The following is a 19,170-nucleotide window of genomic DNA, read 5'->3' on the forward strand; positions in this document are numbered from 1 at the left end:
GATGGCTGTGAGCTGCCTGATATGAGTTCTGGAGAGCACACCTGGGTCCTCTTTAAGAGCAATATGCGCTCTCAACTGTTGAGCCATCTCCCCAGCCCCTCTATGGCAAGCATTTCGAGGGAGGGAACATCTAAGAATGTGCGGCTGGAGCTGGAATAGACTCAGTCCTCCTCATCCAGGGTTTTGCTCACTATGATTTCATTGTCCCTTTCAACCTAAGGCTTCAAAAATATTGAATGGAAACTTCCTACCCCCCCCCCCCAAAATCTGTAAGTTTTACATTGTGTCTGTTCTGAGGACATTATCCCCTTCATTTCGTCTCTGTGAGGACCTGCGTCATTTTATCTCATCATGGGATGGGTAGGGGCTGAGTCCACCATAGCCAGATGCTCGGAGACAAAGCCATATGAAGAGAATGTCTACAGTCACCAAGGTCCATCAGATTACAGTCAGTGTCAAGCATCTCACCAAGCCGCATCGCGCCATCCAATTCTATCACACACAGGCATGTGCGGGAGGAAAGAACTAGGTTTTATGGGGTTCTGTGCCAACCACACTTTCAGACATCCAGCAGGGGTCTTGGACCACGTCCCCTGAGGCCTGCTCTATTGAGTCACACAAAGGGGAAGCACAGTCAAACCCCGCCAAGCAATGCTAATACCAGCTGCCGCTGTCACCCGAGAGCCAGCTCAGCAGATGTCCCTATGTTGTTTCAGTCATCAGTGTTGGTGGTGCTACCATAACTCACAGACAAGAAAGACAGAGAGTTTACATAACTGGCTCACAGATGCTGCTGCTGTGCAGGGAAGCTGGGGAGCGAGCGCGGATCTACTGTCCAGTGAGTCAGAGGGGGCTGGCGAGGGGAAGCTGAGGCTGAACGGGAGGCCCAGGATCTGGGCACTTGCTACAGTGTTGCAAGTTTCTCTAGCTTCATTTCTCTGTGCTTTGGGATGGGCGCTTTCTTGCACAGGCTCTAAATCAGTGGTTCTCAACCTTCCTAACGCTGGGAATCTTTAATAAAAGATTTCGTCATGTTGTGGTGACCTCCAACCATAAAACTATTTCACCGCTACTTTGTAGCTGTAATAGTGCTGCTGTCATGAGTCGTAAGGTAAACTTCTGTATTTTCTGATGAGTTTCAGGGGGGTGACCCACAGGTTGAGACCAGGAGCTCTCCAGAGCCTCTGGAGCTGGAGGCAGGCGGGGTGGAGCTGGGGAGGAGAGGCCCTGACACATCTGTGGCCTTCCTCAGGGTTTCTAACAGGAAGGGCTCAGTTTCGCTTTTGAGTTTTGACTTAATTCTCAGTAAATCACTGCAGCAGAGTCAATGCAGCCAAAGCTGGCACGCAACTGCCCCCACCTCTGGGGAGGGGCTCAGACGTCAGCTGCTCCCCCATAACTCTGACAGCATAGGCTGTGCTAGAGCAGGGTGGAGGCGGGGCTTACCTCCCAGTCAGTGTCCCGACGGCAACCACAGACCCTGAAGGATGAAAACCAGAAGACTGAGCTGGATCCTAAAATATTTTAAAGGAAGTGTAAATAGACGGCCAGACACAGCAAGACAGCACAAAACCCACCCTCTTCTCAGGCTACCCGGCTCTGCTTAAAAAGGCTCTTTGCTCCCCAGAAGAAATGCAGTCCCACTGGGATCCTTGCTGCACGGCAATCACTGTACAAGTCTGTTCTTGACGAATCTCTCTGTTGTCTTATAGTCTATCCTGTCTACAGTGGTCACGAAAGGCAGATAAGGACTCTTCTTCTGGGCCATAGTTTGTATATCCAGACCTCTCGCTGACCCCTGGGCTCAGAGGAAAGTTGGTCAAACACTGCACTCCATCCATTTGGGAACACAACCACTGACCACCACCAGGGCAGGAGTGGCTAGGAGAGGCACGGGGATGCTACCAGGTCAACTGAAACCACAAGACTCGATACCAGTCTCACCATTGTCAGCTAATTCCAAAAGAGGTCGTCCTCACTGAGCCTGGCTCTGGTGACACGCAAGCAGAACTCGGGCTCCTTTACCCGGCTACCCGACAAGCTGTTTCTATAAACACAGCTCTGTTTTCATATGGAGGTGCTGAGGTGCGGAGAGGCTAAGGGCTGTGGATTCCAGCCCTGGCCCCACAGCACGTTAGGCCAGAGGAGTTAGCCGCCTGGTGAGGGGCAGGGCGGTAGAGAGTGAGGGCTCTCAGTTGGTAGCCATGCTCATGGAACCTCAGGAGGGCTGCAGTGGAAGTGCCTAGCCTTCAGACCCTCTACCCTGAGGCTCAGCTGGCTGCAGTGACCAGGACCCTGTGACAGTCTTATCTGAAAGTGGAAGACAGGGGAGCCAGACCCAGTCCCAGGCCCTTGGAAATACCAGCAGCTTTGCAGGGAATAAACGCATGATCCCAGGCACCGCCCGAGGGCTGTGTCCTCGTACAGGGTCTGTAGGTTGTTAGGATACAAGTAACAATGAGGCTGCCTGTGATCCACTGTGTGACGGAACAACACAGCCTGGGCTTGGGAGTCAGTGTGAACTGGGTAGCTGAGCCACTTACTTTTTATGAGTACAAGTGTTCTACCTGCAGGTATGCCTGCAGGCTAGAAGAGGGCACCAGATCTCATTACAGATGGCTGTGAGCCACCATGTGGGTGCTGGGAATTGAACTCAGGACCTTTGGAAGAGCAGCCAGTGCTCTTAACCTCTGAACCATCTCTCTAGCCCTGGAGGTATTCTTAAAAGCAAAGTAATTATTGAAAGATAAAGCAACTTCTTATCACTGTTAATTTCATGCAAAAATACATCCCAAGTTTTTATAAGAAAGCCAGGAAGGCAGCATGCACTCTTACCTCTATAATTTTGTCCCAGACGGGCCGGTGACCAACAGCATCCCAGAGAGTGGCATGCTTGTCATGTCCACAGGTCAAGAACTGAGGTTTGGAGGCATGGATGGCCAGCCCCCAGAGCTCATCAGTGTGACCCTATAAAGAACCAAGACACAGGGATTCTGAGTTCCCACCGTCACAAAGGAGCCTCCACCGTGTCTGGATGACTGTCTCATTAGCTCGTTCCTTCCCAGCTTAATCACAACACCAAACACAACTCTGAAGTAGAAGGTCATCTCACTGGGAAACCCAGGAGCCAGCCCCCCACTTCCAGTAATGGCAGAGTGTAAGTGCTGGCATTTGCCAAGCTGACAATACCTGAGTGATGGGTGTGAAGTCCCCTGACAAGGTGCCTTGCAGGACAAAGTTTCTAGTTGTGCCTATCAAGATGACATTGCCCTTCCCCTCAGCCACTGTCCGTATTGGGCCGAACTGCTCAGGAATCTGTATGGTAAAGAGTTACATGAAAACGGGACTGAAGATTTCATTCATTTTTTTTTTCCTGAGAGAGCTTTCACTGTGTAGACTGGTCTACAGAGTGAGTTCCAGGACAAGCCAGAGTTACACAGAGAAGCCCTCCCTGTCTTGAAACAAAACAAAACAAAACAAAACAAAAATTGTGTTGTGTGCTAACTTTTATGACAGCTTTATATGAGCTGTCAGAAGAGGGACTTAGTTATATAGATACCTCAGTCAGATGTTGAGCAAGTGATCAAAACCCTAAACTGAGAGAGAGAGAGAGAGAGAGAGAGAGAGAGAGAGACAGACAGAGAGACAGAGAGAGACAGAGTGTGTGTGTGTGAGAGAGAGAAATAGAGTGTGTGTGTGAGACAGTGTGTGTGATAGAGAAATAGAGAGAGAGAGAGAGAGAGAGAGAGAGAGAGAGGAGAAAGAGAAATAGAAAGTGTGTATGTGAGAGAGAGAAATTTGTGTGTGTGTGTGTGTGTGTGTGCTCACGCCCATGTGTTTGCTTGTTAGTGGTGTTAGAGGTGGACCTGGGACCTCTTGCATTTACGTAAGTACTTTACTTTTTAAACTATAAAAATACTAAATATCTTAAATGAGTCAGCAAGAATAAAGTCTTAGCAGGCCTTTAAACACAGCACTGGGGAGGCAGAGGCGAACAGATCTCTGTGAGTTTGAAACCAGCTTGGTCTACATAGTGAGTTCCAGGCCAGCCAGGGCTACATAGAAAGTCTGTCTCAGAACAAAAGAAAACACAAAGAGAGAGAGGCGGGGGCGGGGGGGGGGGTGCGATTGGCCAGTCTATCCTTTACTTGTTAGCTCCCCTGACTCAGTAGTTGACAAGACCTGAGAATCGTACGAGTTCCAAAACCTCCTTTAACTTCAAAGTGGTCCTCGAGCATTGTCTTTGTGCATGTGGATAAGTGTACAGGGACAGGGAGGCAGGGACATTCAGAATGCTAAGAACCGCTCACTCTGCTAAAGTGAGGTTTGCTCTTTCACTACAGTGAGAACACCAGGCAGCTGGACTCACGGGCTGTCTTGAGGCATCCAGGCCTGGCACGGTGAGAAGCAGCCTGAGCTGACACACAGTCTCTGCCTGCGGTGTGTGTCGGCAGAGATGTCACACAGGGCAATGACTGAGCTGGACTAGTGGATTGTGCCTGGACTCCTAGTGATTAGGAGGCTGAAGAGGGGCGGCTAGGGGTTAGAGGCTAGTCAGGGCTGCAGAGGGAGATCCTATGTCAAAATAGAGAGAAAAAACTGGGAGATCTCGAAGTCCGTTCAATGATGCTGTGCAAGCTCAAGGACCAGAGTTTGGTTTCTGGAACTCAGGTAAAAGCCAGATGTGGTAGCAGGGGCCTTGCAGCACTGGGAAGACAGAGGGAGCAAACCCCAGAGACTTGCTGTCAGCAGCCTAGATGAATCGGCATGCCCCACAGCTCAGTGAGATGCTGTCTCTAAAAAGAAAGTGGATGGCTCCTGATGAATGGCGCCAAAAGTTGACATCTGGTCTCTACATGCACACACATGCATGTACATCCACACACATAAACACATACGCACACGCAAATTCAAAACTAAAACTTTTTTTTTTTTAACGACATTCTGCACAGTGGAAGAACTGTGTGGTGAGTGACGTCATCTGAGATGCCAGAAGTTCTGGTACTGGTTTTTTACCGTTTAACGTAAGAATGCCCATGACTAGCAATGCTCAGCACAGTCCCTCAAATGCTGATCGAATCTTATTACAAGGAAAGTCATGTGTTTTTGGTGCTGACGCTACAGGATTTAACTCAGCATGTGTGATGTCTTGTCTGGGTCCCTCGGCTTTACCGTCCTCTGAGATGGGATGCCATGAGTGTGACAAGGACTTCAAATGCCAGAAGATGGTGGCTATTTATCTACATTGACCAAATGGAAAAGAGGAACAGAAAAACCAATTCCAAGGAAAGGAACCCAAGAATTTACCCATCGTGAAGAACTGGAAACAAAGAATTTGAAGGAAAGACTTAGAAAGGCAGAGTCTAACTCAGACACATAGTGACGACTGTGAAGGACTGATCTTCACAAACAGGGTCGGTCCTAAGTGAGATTGTCAGAGACTTCCAGGCATACCCAAAATCTTATGTCCAGAAGTCTTGGGGTCCAGAACCTGCTGGTGATAGCCATTAATGGTAAACATTGACGGAGTACCACCTCAACCGTTCAGTAAGACAGACAAACTCGGAGCTTCTCGGAGCCTTGTGGGCACCCCACCCCCACAGGTCTCAGTCTGATGCTGGGACTCAGAGTTCTGTGAAACTTTGGGGCACTGCTCAGTTAAGAACAGGGAACAACTAGATGATGTCCCTGGGTGTTCTAAATCCTCTTGTCAGTGATAAGCCAGGGAGGCCTGTCCAAAGATGTGTTCTTAGATCTTAGCAAATCTCCAAATTAGTCGGTACTATCAATATATAGGAATCTTCTCTATTCCTGTAATATACCATATCAGGATGTGACGAGTGATTTCCCAGTTGACCACACAAAGTCTCATCCCGCTTGTTACTTACAAAATGCTTTCTCTCACATTGACCTTACATAATAATGCAGCCATTCACATGCTCTTTCTTGTCTCTCATTCAGAGACATATTTAGTTATGCTTGTCAGCACGTATGTGTATGGACTTCGCGTGTACTACACCCGGTTGTGAGCGGCTATGAAGGTGTTCGTAACTTAACCTGGGTCCTCTGCAAGAGCAGTGAGTGCTCTTAACTTCGGAGACATCTGTCCAGCCCCCATGTGTTTCTTCTCCCCCTCCTTTTTGTTTTTTGTTTTGTTGTTGTTTGTTTTGAGGTAGGGTCTCTCTACATAGTCCTGGCTGTCTTGGAGCTCTTTATATAGATCAGGCTGACCTCGAACTCACAGAGGTCCTCCTGCCTCTGCCTCTGGAGTGCTGAATCTTACTGAGGAGATATATACATTGGCAAATAAAAACTTTATATCTTTAAAATATACCCGTGATGTTTTGGCACATATATTCAGAACTCAGAAGGCTGACACAAGAATATTGCTGGGAGTTTGCTGGGCTACACATGAGCTTAAGGTTATCCTGGACTACGTAGCAAGACCCTGTATCCAAAAATAAAAGTTGCCAAGATTGAGGTCTTCATGAGCGCACAGGGAGATGCCAGTTGGGAAGAGGACACACTCTGAGATCTTCAACACCCATGTAAACAGCCAGGCACCGCTGTACACACCTAAGGCCCCAGCACGGGTGTGGGTGGAGACAGGAGCATTGCTGGTGCATGCTGGCTGCCAGCCTGGCTCCAGGTTCACCGAGTGAACCTGTCTCAAGGAACGGAGGCGAGGAGTTATAGAGAAACACCGCATCTGGCCTCCACAAATATGTGCATACACGCACACGCACACGCACAAAGCGCATATACATCACACGTACACTCTTTCACGCACAAAATATATAAATAAAGGCATGAGATCGAATAACCACGGAAAGGGAAGGGACTGCTAATGCTCAGACGAAAGCCCTTCTCTACCAAGTAACCACGAGCCACAACTTGGCACCGCCCCAAACAGCGCTGTAAGCACGCAGTGTGCAACTCCGAAGCAGGAGAAATCGACATGCCATACACGCCCTCGCATGCTAGGATGGAGTGCTCCCCTCACACTGATGCCAACTCTGCCACCGCCTACTCATAACCTGGAACTCGAGGGAGAAACCCCGGTGAGGCTGCTGGGTGCCCGGTGTCTCGTTTTGGCCCCCGGGGGAAGACAGTCTGCTCTCTAGGTCTTAGGTGATGAAATGAACCACCGAGGACCGGAAGTGTTAGAAACTGTGCCAGCCCTCAGCTGAGAGTTGTGAATAAAGCAGGCGCCCAGCACACCTGGTTCATGGTGACGCTGTATGCAAGCAGCATGCCGGCGTTAGAGAAGAGAGAGATTCTGGCAATAAGCCCAAAGGTGCATAAGGGTCCCTTGGAAAATGACTATTGCTTCCGTGGAAACAATGCTCCAAACAGGAAGTGCTGAGTAGCCTGAAACCCTATTTGGTTTTACTTGTACTCTATGATTTTGTACTCTGATTATGTACCCTGAAGCCATATTTTGCTTTACTGTCTTTCTAAGATTGTTGCCCCACCCCATAAAAATTCATCTAACTTTTTTTTTAAAACTCTGAGCTAAAGATTCCAAACCACAAGCAAGGCATCAGGTAAATATGGACAAGGTCCACACTGTGGCTTACCTCTGTTTTGTGAAGTTTTTGATAGTTCCCATTCCAGGAAATGAGCCTCCGGTCCTTCCCTCCTCCCGACACCAGTGTGCCATCTCTCAACATACAAAGTGCAAAAATGCCACCTTCGTGGGCCCCTTGAACTGCATAGCTTATCCGATTTGTACCTAAACATTAACCAGGACAGAATCAAAAGGCTAGCCTCTGGCTATTGCTAGTCCCGTTTCAGTTTGTTTTAATGGTGTTATGGAAGGTTATGGCATTATTTTAATACATTCCTAGGAAGCACCCAGATTTTTTGACACTGTCCGAGCCCCAGCATACACGAACCAGATCGCCCTATAATTGAGGAAAGCATCATGGGATCTGCGTGTCTGGAAACATGGATTCTGTCTGTGTTCTCTGGCTTCTCCCTAGTGGGTCGTTTCCTCTCTGCTCCCCACTTTGTGAAATGAGGCTACAACTTACCCTGCAGGGCTGTTCTAAGGGCCAGATGAGAATTGGCTACAGTAGGTACCAAAAACCAACCAACCAAAAACCACCTTGCCGTTCTGAAATGACATTGGGAGATCTGTCTCCTGCTACATTCCCAGACCCAAGTCTGAGACCCAGGAGGACAGGAGGGTGTACCTTCCTGAACCTAGACAATCCCTTTTCTAACTGTAGTGATTCCGTTCTGACCTATGCTCATACATCTCATATTTATTGGTGTTTGTAGCTCTCCAGTGACATCTGTCAGATGCTATGTGGAGCAAAAAGTTACCCACCTACACCACAACTATGTGGCCATTAGTGACTTCTGCATTCTAATCTGCTAATAGCTTTCCCAGCAAAGTGATTTACTCCATCATGCCACCCTGACCTTAAGAAGCCTTTTACAATGGTATATGCAAAGGCAGCAACTCTTAATGTTCCCTGCTTTTCTTCCATCTTGACTTTGTGGTTTCACTAAAACCACACACAAGCCAGGTGTCGGTGGTGCACGCCTTTAATCCCAGCACTCAGGAGGCAGAGGCAGGTGGATCTCTGTAATTTGAGGCCAGCCTGGTCTCCAGAGCGAGTGCCAGGATAGGCTCCAAAGCTACACAGAGAAACCCTGTCTCGAAAAACCGAACCAAACCAAACCAAAACAAAACAAAACAAAAACCCACACACAAAAGCACACCGTGCAACTTGGAACTTAGTGGTCATTCTGAACGTTTCACCGACTGCTCATTTCTGTAAACATCCCCTCCAATGCCTTAGTAACAACATTACCAAAACCATCAAACTGCTTGGTACCTTTTCCCCACACCAAGATGTTGCCACTTGAATCTCCAGTAATGGTGTCACCATTTTCAGAAAATGTCACGCAGAGGACGAACTTTGGCTTCTCTTGTTTCTGTGGAATGTAGTAAAGTATGCATAGGATACTGTTCATGGAAGACATCCTTTCATTGGTGGTAATAAAGCTAGGACCCCATCAATCCCGGCTGGATGGTGTTAGTTTTTGTTGTCACCCTTGTGGCCTTTTCACTTTCATGCACTTTTTATGCGAGCGTCCAGAGAAAGAAATTTCTAAGAGAAAGAAATTTCTGGCAACACTAAATGGCTGGGGAATCCTAAAGCTGCAGACAGTTCAAGCAGGGTGGAGGTAAGTGGAGCGTGAGGGTTGGGGGACAGAACACAGAAAGTCCCCACCACCCTTAGCAAAGCCGCGCTGCCCATCCCTAGAATTAAATGCCTGTCTCAGGCTCCTTGCAGCTAGCTGCCTGCCTCATGAGGAGGTCCCGACTTCTCTTCCCATTTTATTACCAGGGAGTCTCAAGGCATGGGGGGGGGGTCTTCCCAACTGTATGGGGAGCTTCAAGGGAGCATCTTTTTCCCCACACCCTCATATATGTCTCTACAACAAACACTAAGACTGAACTATGTAGACACTCCCTTAAAACCCAGCCCCTCCCATGTGCCATGCAGGAAGGCTGAGTGAAAAAGTGCAGTTTACCTCAAACAACCCTTGCTTCTTATTAAGGGAGTTCCCTTCTAGGGTCCAAAAGTAAAGATGAGACTTCCCGCAGGTGACTATGATATTGGTGTCTGTTGGGTGGAAATCTGCAGCAAACACTGCTTCATTCGAACACTTTAAGGAAAAAAAAAAAAAGCAGAATCAAATGCCACAGTCCTCTTACAACACTTAACAAAACTGTTTGAGCAGGACAGCGGGCACTGAAGCCACTGACTGCATTTTGCATGGTTATTTTGGCTGCTGCTCCTTCCCCCTTCATCTTCTGCCCTATGGCAAGAACCAAGACTCCGCATGCCCTATGGCTGCCTTATGCAGACTCACCGTGGCTGTCCTGATTCCCCAGGAGTTCTTCAGTTTGGGGGTCTCTCAGGGTGGCTCCCTGGCAGCCACATCAGCACCCCTAAATCCATATTCTTACTTCCAGGACAGGCGTCCTGGTCCTTTGTGGCTGGCCCTGACTATTGCTTCTGTGTAATGATTCAGTTCTATGTTCATAACCCTGGCTAGGACATTGTCTCTGGCTGTTTCTAACCTGGCACACAGGATGAACACCATGAATCCCTGCTAGCAACATTGGAAGACAGGGAAGGTCAGGCCTGGAAACATGTCTGATTAGAATTCAGGTCTGCACTCCAGACACTGGACAGAGAGCTTGGCAGCTAAGGCTGTCTGAGCGCACCCACCGGTAAGGTACTAGGGCTGTCTGAGCAAGCCTATTGCTATCCGAGGAAGACTGAATGTTGTTTTTTTCTCTAGGGTCAGGTTAGCTGAGGCTGGCAGGTGCTGAGAGGAGAAATGAGAAGTCAGATCTATGAACATAGGAATCCAGGGGCCTCTTGGTAGAAGAAAACCTTCAGAGAGCCACACGAATGTCAATTCAGCATTCTGGGCAAAGCTGATTAGAGGCAAAGTCCTGACCTCAGGACCACTGGCATACACCTCTCCTGTAGCCCTAGAGATTGGCAGGACCTGAGCACAGCTCAGTCATCGTCCATTCCCGGCACTCCTCACGGGAGGCAGCCCAGTGCATAGTGCGCACCTAGGTTTTTTGAATGAAAGACAGTGAGCAAATGAGTGACTGAATGAATTAAAATTAGGATTGTCACTATGAAATAAGGAAGAAAAAAAAATCTATAGACTCTGGAAGGCAGGATACGCCCTGGCAGGCCTTCAGCAGGGTCTCATGAGGGAAGAGAGATAGAAGCAAAGAGATCTGAAGGGAAGGGTTGTCCCCAGGGGTGGGGGTGGGGGGTGGCCCTGGAGCCTGCTGGCTGTGCAGACAGTGCCCTGTGGGACACGGCTTAGCCCCAGTGAATGGCTTGAGCCAGACCTTCACGTCCGCCAGCCTCTCTTCTTTCTGCCAGTCCCACACAGACAACACATGGTCATTGGAGTCGTCCACAGCACAAAGATGGCTTCCTCCATTCTGCCAGGAAAAAATATTCATAGAAAGACCATATGTGAGAATAGAGGGAGACAAACATAATTAAAAACAATCATTGACTTTCCCTTTCTTTTGTTTTTGTTTGTTTGTTTTTCAAGACAGGGTTTCTCTGTGTAACAGCCCTAGCTGTCCTGGAACTCACTCTGTAGATCAGGCTGGCCTTGAACTCACAGGGATCCACCTGCCTCTGCCTCCTGAGTGCTGGGATTAAAGGTCTGAACCACCAAGGCCCAGCTATTAATTTTACTTTTAATAAATCATTACTGAGCTGGGTAAAGGGATCAGTTGGTTAAGAGTGTGCTATACAAACACGAGGCACTGAGTTTGAACCCCAGCACCCAAAGCTGGGCTGTGGTGGTGTGTTCACCTGTAACGGCAACATTGGGGAGGCAGAGGCAGGCGGATCCTTAGGGCTTGCTGGCCAACCGCCCTGGCTGGATCCGAGAGCCCAAGGTCCCAGTGAGAGACACTGTCTCAAAAACAAGGTGGACAGCAACTGAGGAGCAACAGGCAAGGCTGGCTTCTGGCCTCGGCATGCACACGTATGCACGTTCACCACACCAAGTGCACCTGCACACACATACCACCCCAACACGGAGAGGGTCCATTATATCACAGATGAAGACCATACACTCAGTGTTTTCAGGGCCTGCTTTCCTGGCCAGGCACATGGCTGCTGTAGGATTATATGCAGAGCAAGCACTAGGGGGGTAAACAAACAGGAGTGTTTGACATGAACATGTGTGTGGACAAGCAAGTATGAATGTAAGTCTCCAAACTCAAGTACCTAAGCATGGCTCTGTTGGACCACTAGGCTTTGAGAAAGGCTGGGAGCCACGTGGCTAGAAGCGTTTGATTGGAAAGGTGTCCCTGTCCATTCTCATACTTACAGATTTTGAGAATGCGATGCAGGTGACAGCCCGGTCAAAAAAGCCTATTCCAATGACATGCAAAGTGTTCAGTGTCACAGAATCCCAGATGCGCACATGGGGTGGCAGTTGCTGTTTGGAAAAAGAATGAAGCCATCATTTGGGAATGTGAGTTAGTTACTTCTCTTTTGCTTGGAACTATAAAATTATTTGGGTATAATTTTGTGACTCCAATTTTGTCAGTCAAAAGAGTCTTTTTCTGCATTTGAGGAGTCCACCCAACAATGTAACTAAAGCTTTCCCAGTAGCTTAAGGAGGCACTGGGCCCAGTGGGCAACCGAGGTGTCAGGAGATGGCTACCGAGGTTTAAACTTTGATAGCTGCACCAGAGGAACTGACACTCCTTTTGTATATTTGCATTTTTCTAAATTTTAGGAATGACATTTCACCAACGATAGCATCATAGTGCAATGGGCAGATTTGTATCACAAAAGGGCATCGGGCATTGTGCCCAATGCACAGGCAGGTGTTAGGTGTTTCTGTTCTGCTTCAGCATTGTCTCCAAGTAGCTGGGAACCATGTGTCCATTACGTGTCTTCTCTGGGTTTCCCAGCAGGTCAAAAATCATCTCAGATAACTAACTTTCTCTTGGTTCTGTAGTGCAGATTCAATTCCAAAGCCAGAAATGGAAATACACCTTCATGCCACTAGAGGATGGAATAAACAGTTTGTTTCTGATTTCAAAGAGCTCTTCCGGGCTTGCTTGCTTTTTCCTTTTAAAACCATGAACAAGTGCTCTGTTTATGTGAGTTTACATAAAAGTAGCCTGGCCTCTGCTATTTCACTCTTCGCAAGTGTAGAATGCCAACAAGAAAACAGCATTAAATTAATGGTTAAAATTTGATATTATGGAAACACCTTCTCAAATAAATTTGTGTTCATGTTTTCTTGTCAGATGTACATTGACAAAAATGAAGGTCCCGTTGTGATAACTTTTAGGTAATCCATCACACGAGGACAAGCTGTACAAATAGAGGTTTAAGAATCTTGCCGGGCGTTGGTGGCACACGCCTTTAATCCCTGCACTCGGGAGGCAGAGGCAGGTTGATCTCTGAGTTCCAGGCCGGCCTGGTCTCCAGAGCGAGTGCCAGGATAGGCTCCAAAGCTACACAGAGAAACCCTGTCTCGAAAAACCGGAAAAAAAAAAAAAAGAATCTGTAGGGGATTTGAGTAAAACATGACAATCCCACATAGAAGCCAGCTTGGAAATGTCTTAGCTTCGAGGCCCCACTCACTCCCTCACCTCCTTCCTTAAGATCCAGACTGAAGTCTTGCAGATGCAGAGTTCGCCTGAAGCTCCCAGCAGCTTCTGTGATGGACACAAGGGGCGAACTCCACCCACTGAAGAAATAACTGGAGGGCACTTGCAGCCGAGGACTTCCCATAACATGTTACTTTGTGATTTTAATTCTGCTTACTCAGATTGCTATCTTTTCGTGCTGATCATGTATGGAGATAAGAATTTCAAGATTGATTCTTGGGCAAGACAATGCTATGTTAAATATGCTGTTGGTATTGTGTTCTCTCTCCCTCCCTCTCTTTCTCCTTCCATCTCTCTCTCCCATTTTGTTGTTGTTTTTTGTCTTTGGAGACAGGGTTTCTCTGTGGCTTTGGAGGCTGTCCTGGAACTAGTTCTTGTAGACCAGGCTGGTCTCGAACTCACAGAAATCCACCTGCCTCTGCGTCCTGAGTGCTGGGACTAAAGGCATGCATCACCACCGCCCGGCTTCTCTTCCATTTTTTTTGAGACATGGTTTCTCTGGGTAACTTCCCTGGGTATCCTGGAACTCACTCTGTAGGCAAGGCTGGCCTCAAACTCACATAGATCTGCCCATCTCTGCCTCCTGAGCGCTGGTATTAAAAGGTGTGCGCCACCACCTCCCAGCTTCTTTGTTATTTTTAAAGACAGTGTTTTGCTGTGTAGACCAGGCTGGCCTCGAGCTCCGGTACATTTGCCTGCCTCTGCCTCCTGAGTACTGGGATTAAAGGTAGGTATGCACCACTGTAATCATCGATAATGTTATTTAAGAATTTGTTGACATTATGGTGAGCTCAGGGGTAGGGGGTGTAAGGTCATGATGACATGTGCAATACGGAGGGTGCAGAAGTTCCCAGGTGCTGTAACTCCAGGTAACCAGGTAGATCCATCAGGAAAAATGTTTTCAGGAAGCTGTGCCAGTTCCTTACAAGAAACCAGGATGACAAGGAATGAACCTCACCTTTCCATCTTTAGACGTGCCTGCGACTTGTCCTGTTGCTATGGTGATCCTGTCAGGATGGACCGCTAGGCTAAAACAGGGACATTGATCAGATACCTCCACCACCAAGTTGAGTTTTACCTTTGATTAACTACAATCTTCCAAAAGTTTAAACACAAGAATCCATACTACTTAACTTCTTACAAATGTACCCCAATTCCCCAAGAGCCCAAAGGCCTTAGACAAAAAATGCCATCCCGTTTATCTGAATCCCTTATTTCTTCTTGGGAGCTTCCAGGCTTAAGGAAAGGCATCCTTTGTTGGGAAAATAGCAATTCAGTCTCAGAGCCACTGACTTAGTCCACACACCCTTTCTTCCACGTAATTTCTGGGTGTGTTAATTAGGGAAAGTGCCTTAATTTCTGTCAGTAGGATTTTTGTCACTAGCCAGGGATCCAGGATGACCACAAACCCATCTTCCCCTCCAATCACTCTAAGGTCTTCCCTAAACTATAAAATGAGCTGTAGGCATATCAGACTAAGCCATTCATACACAACAAAGCACGTTTACCTTTATCAAAAAGTAAAGACCCAATCTGAAGCTTTTACATTTGGTATGTTAAGAAAGCTTCTTGGAACTTTTTTTTTTTCTTCCTCAGATAATCTGGTCACACACAAGTGCAGTGAGAACCTGGCAGCAGAGCCAGGGAGCCCCAAGACAATGTGGAGAACCCAAAGAAGGGCTTTACGAGCTTTGCCCAGTCGGGCCTCAGAGCCCAGCTCCCCCACCCTCACGCCCGGTTTGGGCTTGATGCTGACCTCAGGCTAGCTCACCTATGCTGTGACATAGAGGACTCACCACTTGACATCGTCACTGTGGCCTGCATAATGTCTCTGCAGCTGCTCCTCCACATTGTAAAGCACCACCACCGAAGCGATGAAATACACTGTCTCCCCCGTCGGCAGCAAGTACAGGTTATTACGACAGTCTCGCCCCCGGTACCCATAGCTTAGCGTTAGTCAAGATGAAAACAGTTTGCCTTGAAGAGCTGGTAAGCCGCTGATTTACTCAAGAGGCACATAAATGCTGGGCAACTATTCCTATCAGTTTCACCAATTTAAGCAACATTGAGTGGAAAACACGTGCAGGGCGTGGTGGTGCACTCTTTCAATACTAATCGGATCTCTTCGAGTTTCAGGCTGGCGGGGGCTGCACAGTGAGATCCTGTCTCAAACAAGACGAAATGAAATACACTCTGTACCTAGCAGACCGTAATACCTACGTACCAGAAACAAAGTTGTAATATGAACACATCGTCTTGCAGTATTGGAGGTTGAACCCAGGACCTTTCCCGTGCTAGGCAAGTGATCATTGGGTAGCCCAGGCTTCAACTCAGATCTTCCTGCCTCAGCCTCCCTTGTCTGGGATTATAATCATGTCTGGCTAGATGGTCATGTCTGGTGTGAACGCATATTTTCTACAGCATGAAGGTTTGTTTGATTGTTTTAGAAGCTATTAAGTCTATTATGAGCCTGCTTTTACTGTTTGTAATCTAGGAGCTAAATGTTTTCATTAAAAAAATCACTTAAAAGTATCATACAAGTACTTACAAAGAGTATAAATAACATTCAAAATATAATAAAGGTTTAAAATTAAATCTTAATTGTTAAATTAGCGAATTACTTAACCCTGCTCCAGCATTTTAGGGATAATTATCTGTGTTTTTTTAAATTTATTGCATTTTAGTGTGTGTGTGTGTGTGTGTGTGTGTGTGTGTGTGTGTGTATGCATGGTTGCTATAGCATGCATGTGGAGGTCAGAGCACAACTTGCAGGAGTTGGTTTTCTCCTTCCACCATGTGGGTCCAGGGGATTGAACTCAGGTCTTCAGGCTTGGCAGCAAGTGCCTTTACCCACTGAGCCCTCTCGCTGACCCCGTGTTAAAATTTTGCCCTATGTACTTCTAAAAGCAAAGCATTGCTTAAACTTGAGTGTAAAAAAAAAAAAATCACCTGGCCAAAATGCCATTTATTTTATTGTTTCACGTCTTTTGAAACACAAACAAGGAAGCATTCTTTGAATAGCATTTTCTGGATTAGATTTAACAAACTGCTCTACTTAAGAGGCAGATCCCACTCGTGACACGCACCAAAATGGATCGCCAAGCAACATCTAACCCTTTGATTTCCAGGAATGTGACTCCATGATCTCAAATACTAATTTCTTGACCATGAAGGCAGGACAAGCATCAACTTAAATCGACATCTTGGGATTTGTCTTTAGAACGTGACATTAGTCATGAGCGTCAGACAATCACTACATATTTGCATGTAAAGCCTTTGTAGGGGAAGAGAGGCTGCTGTAGCCTCCCCTCCCCCCACCCCACAGTGAAAATGACTACCGAGCATTGAATGGCAGAAACAGAGCACCCTCTTGTAGGGGGAGGAAGCGCATGCCCACAACCCCAACATTCAGGGGACTGAGGCAGAAGGATTGCTGTGAGTTAAAGGTTAGGCTAACCCTGTCTCAAATCGGCAAGAAAACAAATGGTCCCATCATGAGCATTAGTCCTAAATTTTGCCCACTTTGATTATTTTCACTCAGTGTGCTTCTCTGAGTCTGTCTGTCTGTACATTTAGACTGACAGGCAGGCCACAAATGTGATGTAACCCCTGGCCCCAAACCATTCATCTAAAATGATCAATTCCATGTTGCCTTTTCAGGAAGACAGTGGGGGATTCGGGAAGAAGACAGTGGGGATGCATTTGAACAGGAACTACAATCAGGAGGAATTGCTCATCCTGCAGGGCCGAATTTGAAAATTCGATTTTTTAAAAAATGGTAACACTAAAATGTTTATGAATCTTTCAACTAGACTTCTCAGCAGTTGCCCACCGACAGTCTGGTCAGCGAATAAAGGATACACCCATTCTAGCTTCAGCCGCTTTGCTGGTAGCTCAGCTTTTGCTTCCAAACTGTAAGAATCGACTTGGTCTTTGGGCATGTACATGGTGACGGGGCGGCCTCGGAGAAACATTTTTACATATCCCTCCTCTACAAAAACAATGAAGATGTCAGTGATATATATCGCCGTACCCTGAAAGCAAACGCTGCGTGCGCACTGGCTAGCCTGTCCACAATTTCCCTTGTGGACCTTGAAAGATTCTTTGAAAATGCATTTACTTATTTAATTTGTTGGTGGGGGTAGGGTGGGGCCGCATGGCCCATGTGAAGGTCAAAGAGCAACTTCTGGGAGTCTGTTTTCTTCTTCCATCTCATGAGGCTCAGGGAATCGGTTGTCAGGCAGGCTTTGGTATGCAGCTTAACCTGCCGAGCCATCTCACTGATGGGACCATCATCCCCTCACCAGCACACACACCTCTCCCCGCCATATCCTTCTCAATTATTGTTCCACGGGAGGCAAAACCTAACACACAGGGGTTGGAAAGATGGCTCAGTGGTTAGGAGCACCTAGTGCTCTGCCAGAGGACCCTGGTTAGGTTCCAACATCCACATCAGATGGCTCACAGCACTCCAAGGGATCTATCTGCTGCCCTCTTCTGGCCTTCTTGGGTACTTGCATACATGTGTGCATACCCCAAACACAGAGATACATTTGCATATAAATTAAATAAAAATCTAACACAAAATTAAATAACTAGACAAAAATTGGTGTCATTCTTATGTCGCCATACATAAGAATTTGCAATAGGTATGAACTAGATCTTAACAATTCACTTACTGGGGCATCTTGGTTATTATCTGAAGGAAATGTACAATCGAGAATCACAACTAACTCCAGAAACCCACATAAGTCTGTTACTGAGTCCAACGTATATACCATCTCAGTACCAAACTTTAAGAAATACCTTTTGATATTTAAATGGATTTGTTACATTAGAGTGTAAAATATAGTTCCATTTTTACATTGTACAGTTCTTTCAAATGCAAAAAATGCTAAGTGCATGCAAGGATTTAATAAAAGAGAAAATACTAAATACAAAAATTGAAACAGAGTTTCTCTGTGTGGCCTCAGCTGTCCTGGAACTCGCTCTGTAGACCAGGTTGGTCACAAACTCAGAGATCCGCCTGCCTCTGCTTCCCAGGAGCTGGGATTAAAGGCGTGTGCCACCACTGTCCAGATAAATAAATACATCTTAAAAGCAAACTTTTAAAATCTAAAAAATGCTTAAAGAGAAGCTAGAAATGGAAAGTAAAAAGGGAAGACCCAACAGAGAAGGGAGGAGGGAGAGAGGAGGAGCAGAGTGGAGAAACCAAAGAGGGGAGAGAGTTTTCTAGAATAACGATTTCTATTATTTTCTTTTAATTGGAAGATTTGGTATTTTTATGTATATGAGTATATGCACCATGTGTATTCCTGGTGTCTGTGGAGGCCGGAAGAGATCACCAGACACCCTGGGACTGGCGTTACTGGCAGCTGTGGGCTACCATGTGGGTGCTGGGAACTGAATCTGGATCCTCTGCAAAAGCAAGGGCTCTTAACTGCTGAATCACCTCTCTAGACCCCTAAAATAACTTTTGGTATTCTAACGAATCGAAGGGCCAAAGTTAAAAAAGAAAAGCAAATAAACAAATCAAACCCACATGGGGTACTCTAGAGTTCCAAGGCTATAACATGAGCAAAGAAAACATGTCATGGACTCCTGATGAGTTCGGAGTCAGACCCTCCTTTCTGATGCTCCTGCAGACTGGAGAACCCAGAATCAATGGAATCTAAAGCAGGAGGGGCAGCATCAACACTCGCACCAAAGCCCACAGAAAATCACCCCAGAGAGGATACTGATGAGTTGAGAGACAATCGCAGCACTTCAACGGCTAAGCACTTTCAAACAAGGCCGCATGCAACACCATTTGTTACCAAGGACATGCGATTCAGGTCCCAATGCATGTGGCACTCTCCATTCTGGGTTTAATGAAGCTTGGCTTTTAGGTAAGAACCATGAATGTGCTCATCCCCATGGCACACACTGTGCCAGCCACTGCCCCAGTGATGGTTGGGATGTTT

General features: G+C 46.9%; 1 protein-coding gene across 1 annotated transcript in view; it reads right to left on the bottom strand.

Moving 5' to 3' along the window:
• Positions 1–19,170, bottom strand: part of Eml1 (EMAP like 1) — a 107,524-nt gene that overhangs the window by 14,530 nt on the left and 73,824 nt on the right. The window contains exons 6-16 of the mRNA XM_035445661.1: positions 17,069–17,198; positions 15,004–15,153; positions 14,166–14,235; positions 11,908–12,018; positions 10,904–10,999; positions 9,553–9,687; positions 8,850–8,949; positions 7,581–7,735; positions 3,190–3,315; positions 2,836–2,967; positions 1,447–1,514 (exon numbers count right to left, since the gene is read on the bottom strand). Coding sequence (XP_035301552.1) covers positions 1,447–1,514; positions 2,836–2,967; positions 3,190–3,315; positions 7,581–7,735; positions 8,850–8,949; positions 9,553–9,687; positions 10,904–10,999; positions 11,908–12,018; positions 14,166–14,235; positions 15,004–15,153; positions 17,069–17,198 — 1,273 coding nt within the window. The remainder of the gene's footprint in view (positions 1–1,446; positions 1,515–2,835; positions 2,968–3,189; positions 3,316–7,580; positions 7,736–8,849; positions 8,950–9,552; positions 9,688–10,903; positions 11,000–11,907; positions 12,019–14,165; positions 14,236–15,003; positions 15,154–17,068; positions 17,199–19,170) is intronic.

The sequence above is a fragment of the Cricetulus griseus genome, chromosome 5 (genome assembly GCF_003668045.3).
Source record: "Cricetulus griseus strain 17A/GY chromosome 5, alternate assembly CriGri-PICRH-1.0, whole genome shotgun sequence".
In the NCBI taxonomy this organism is placed as follows: domain Eukaryota; kingdom Metazoa; phylum Chordata; class Mammalia; order Rodentia; family Cricetidae; genus Cricetulus; species Cricetulus griseus.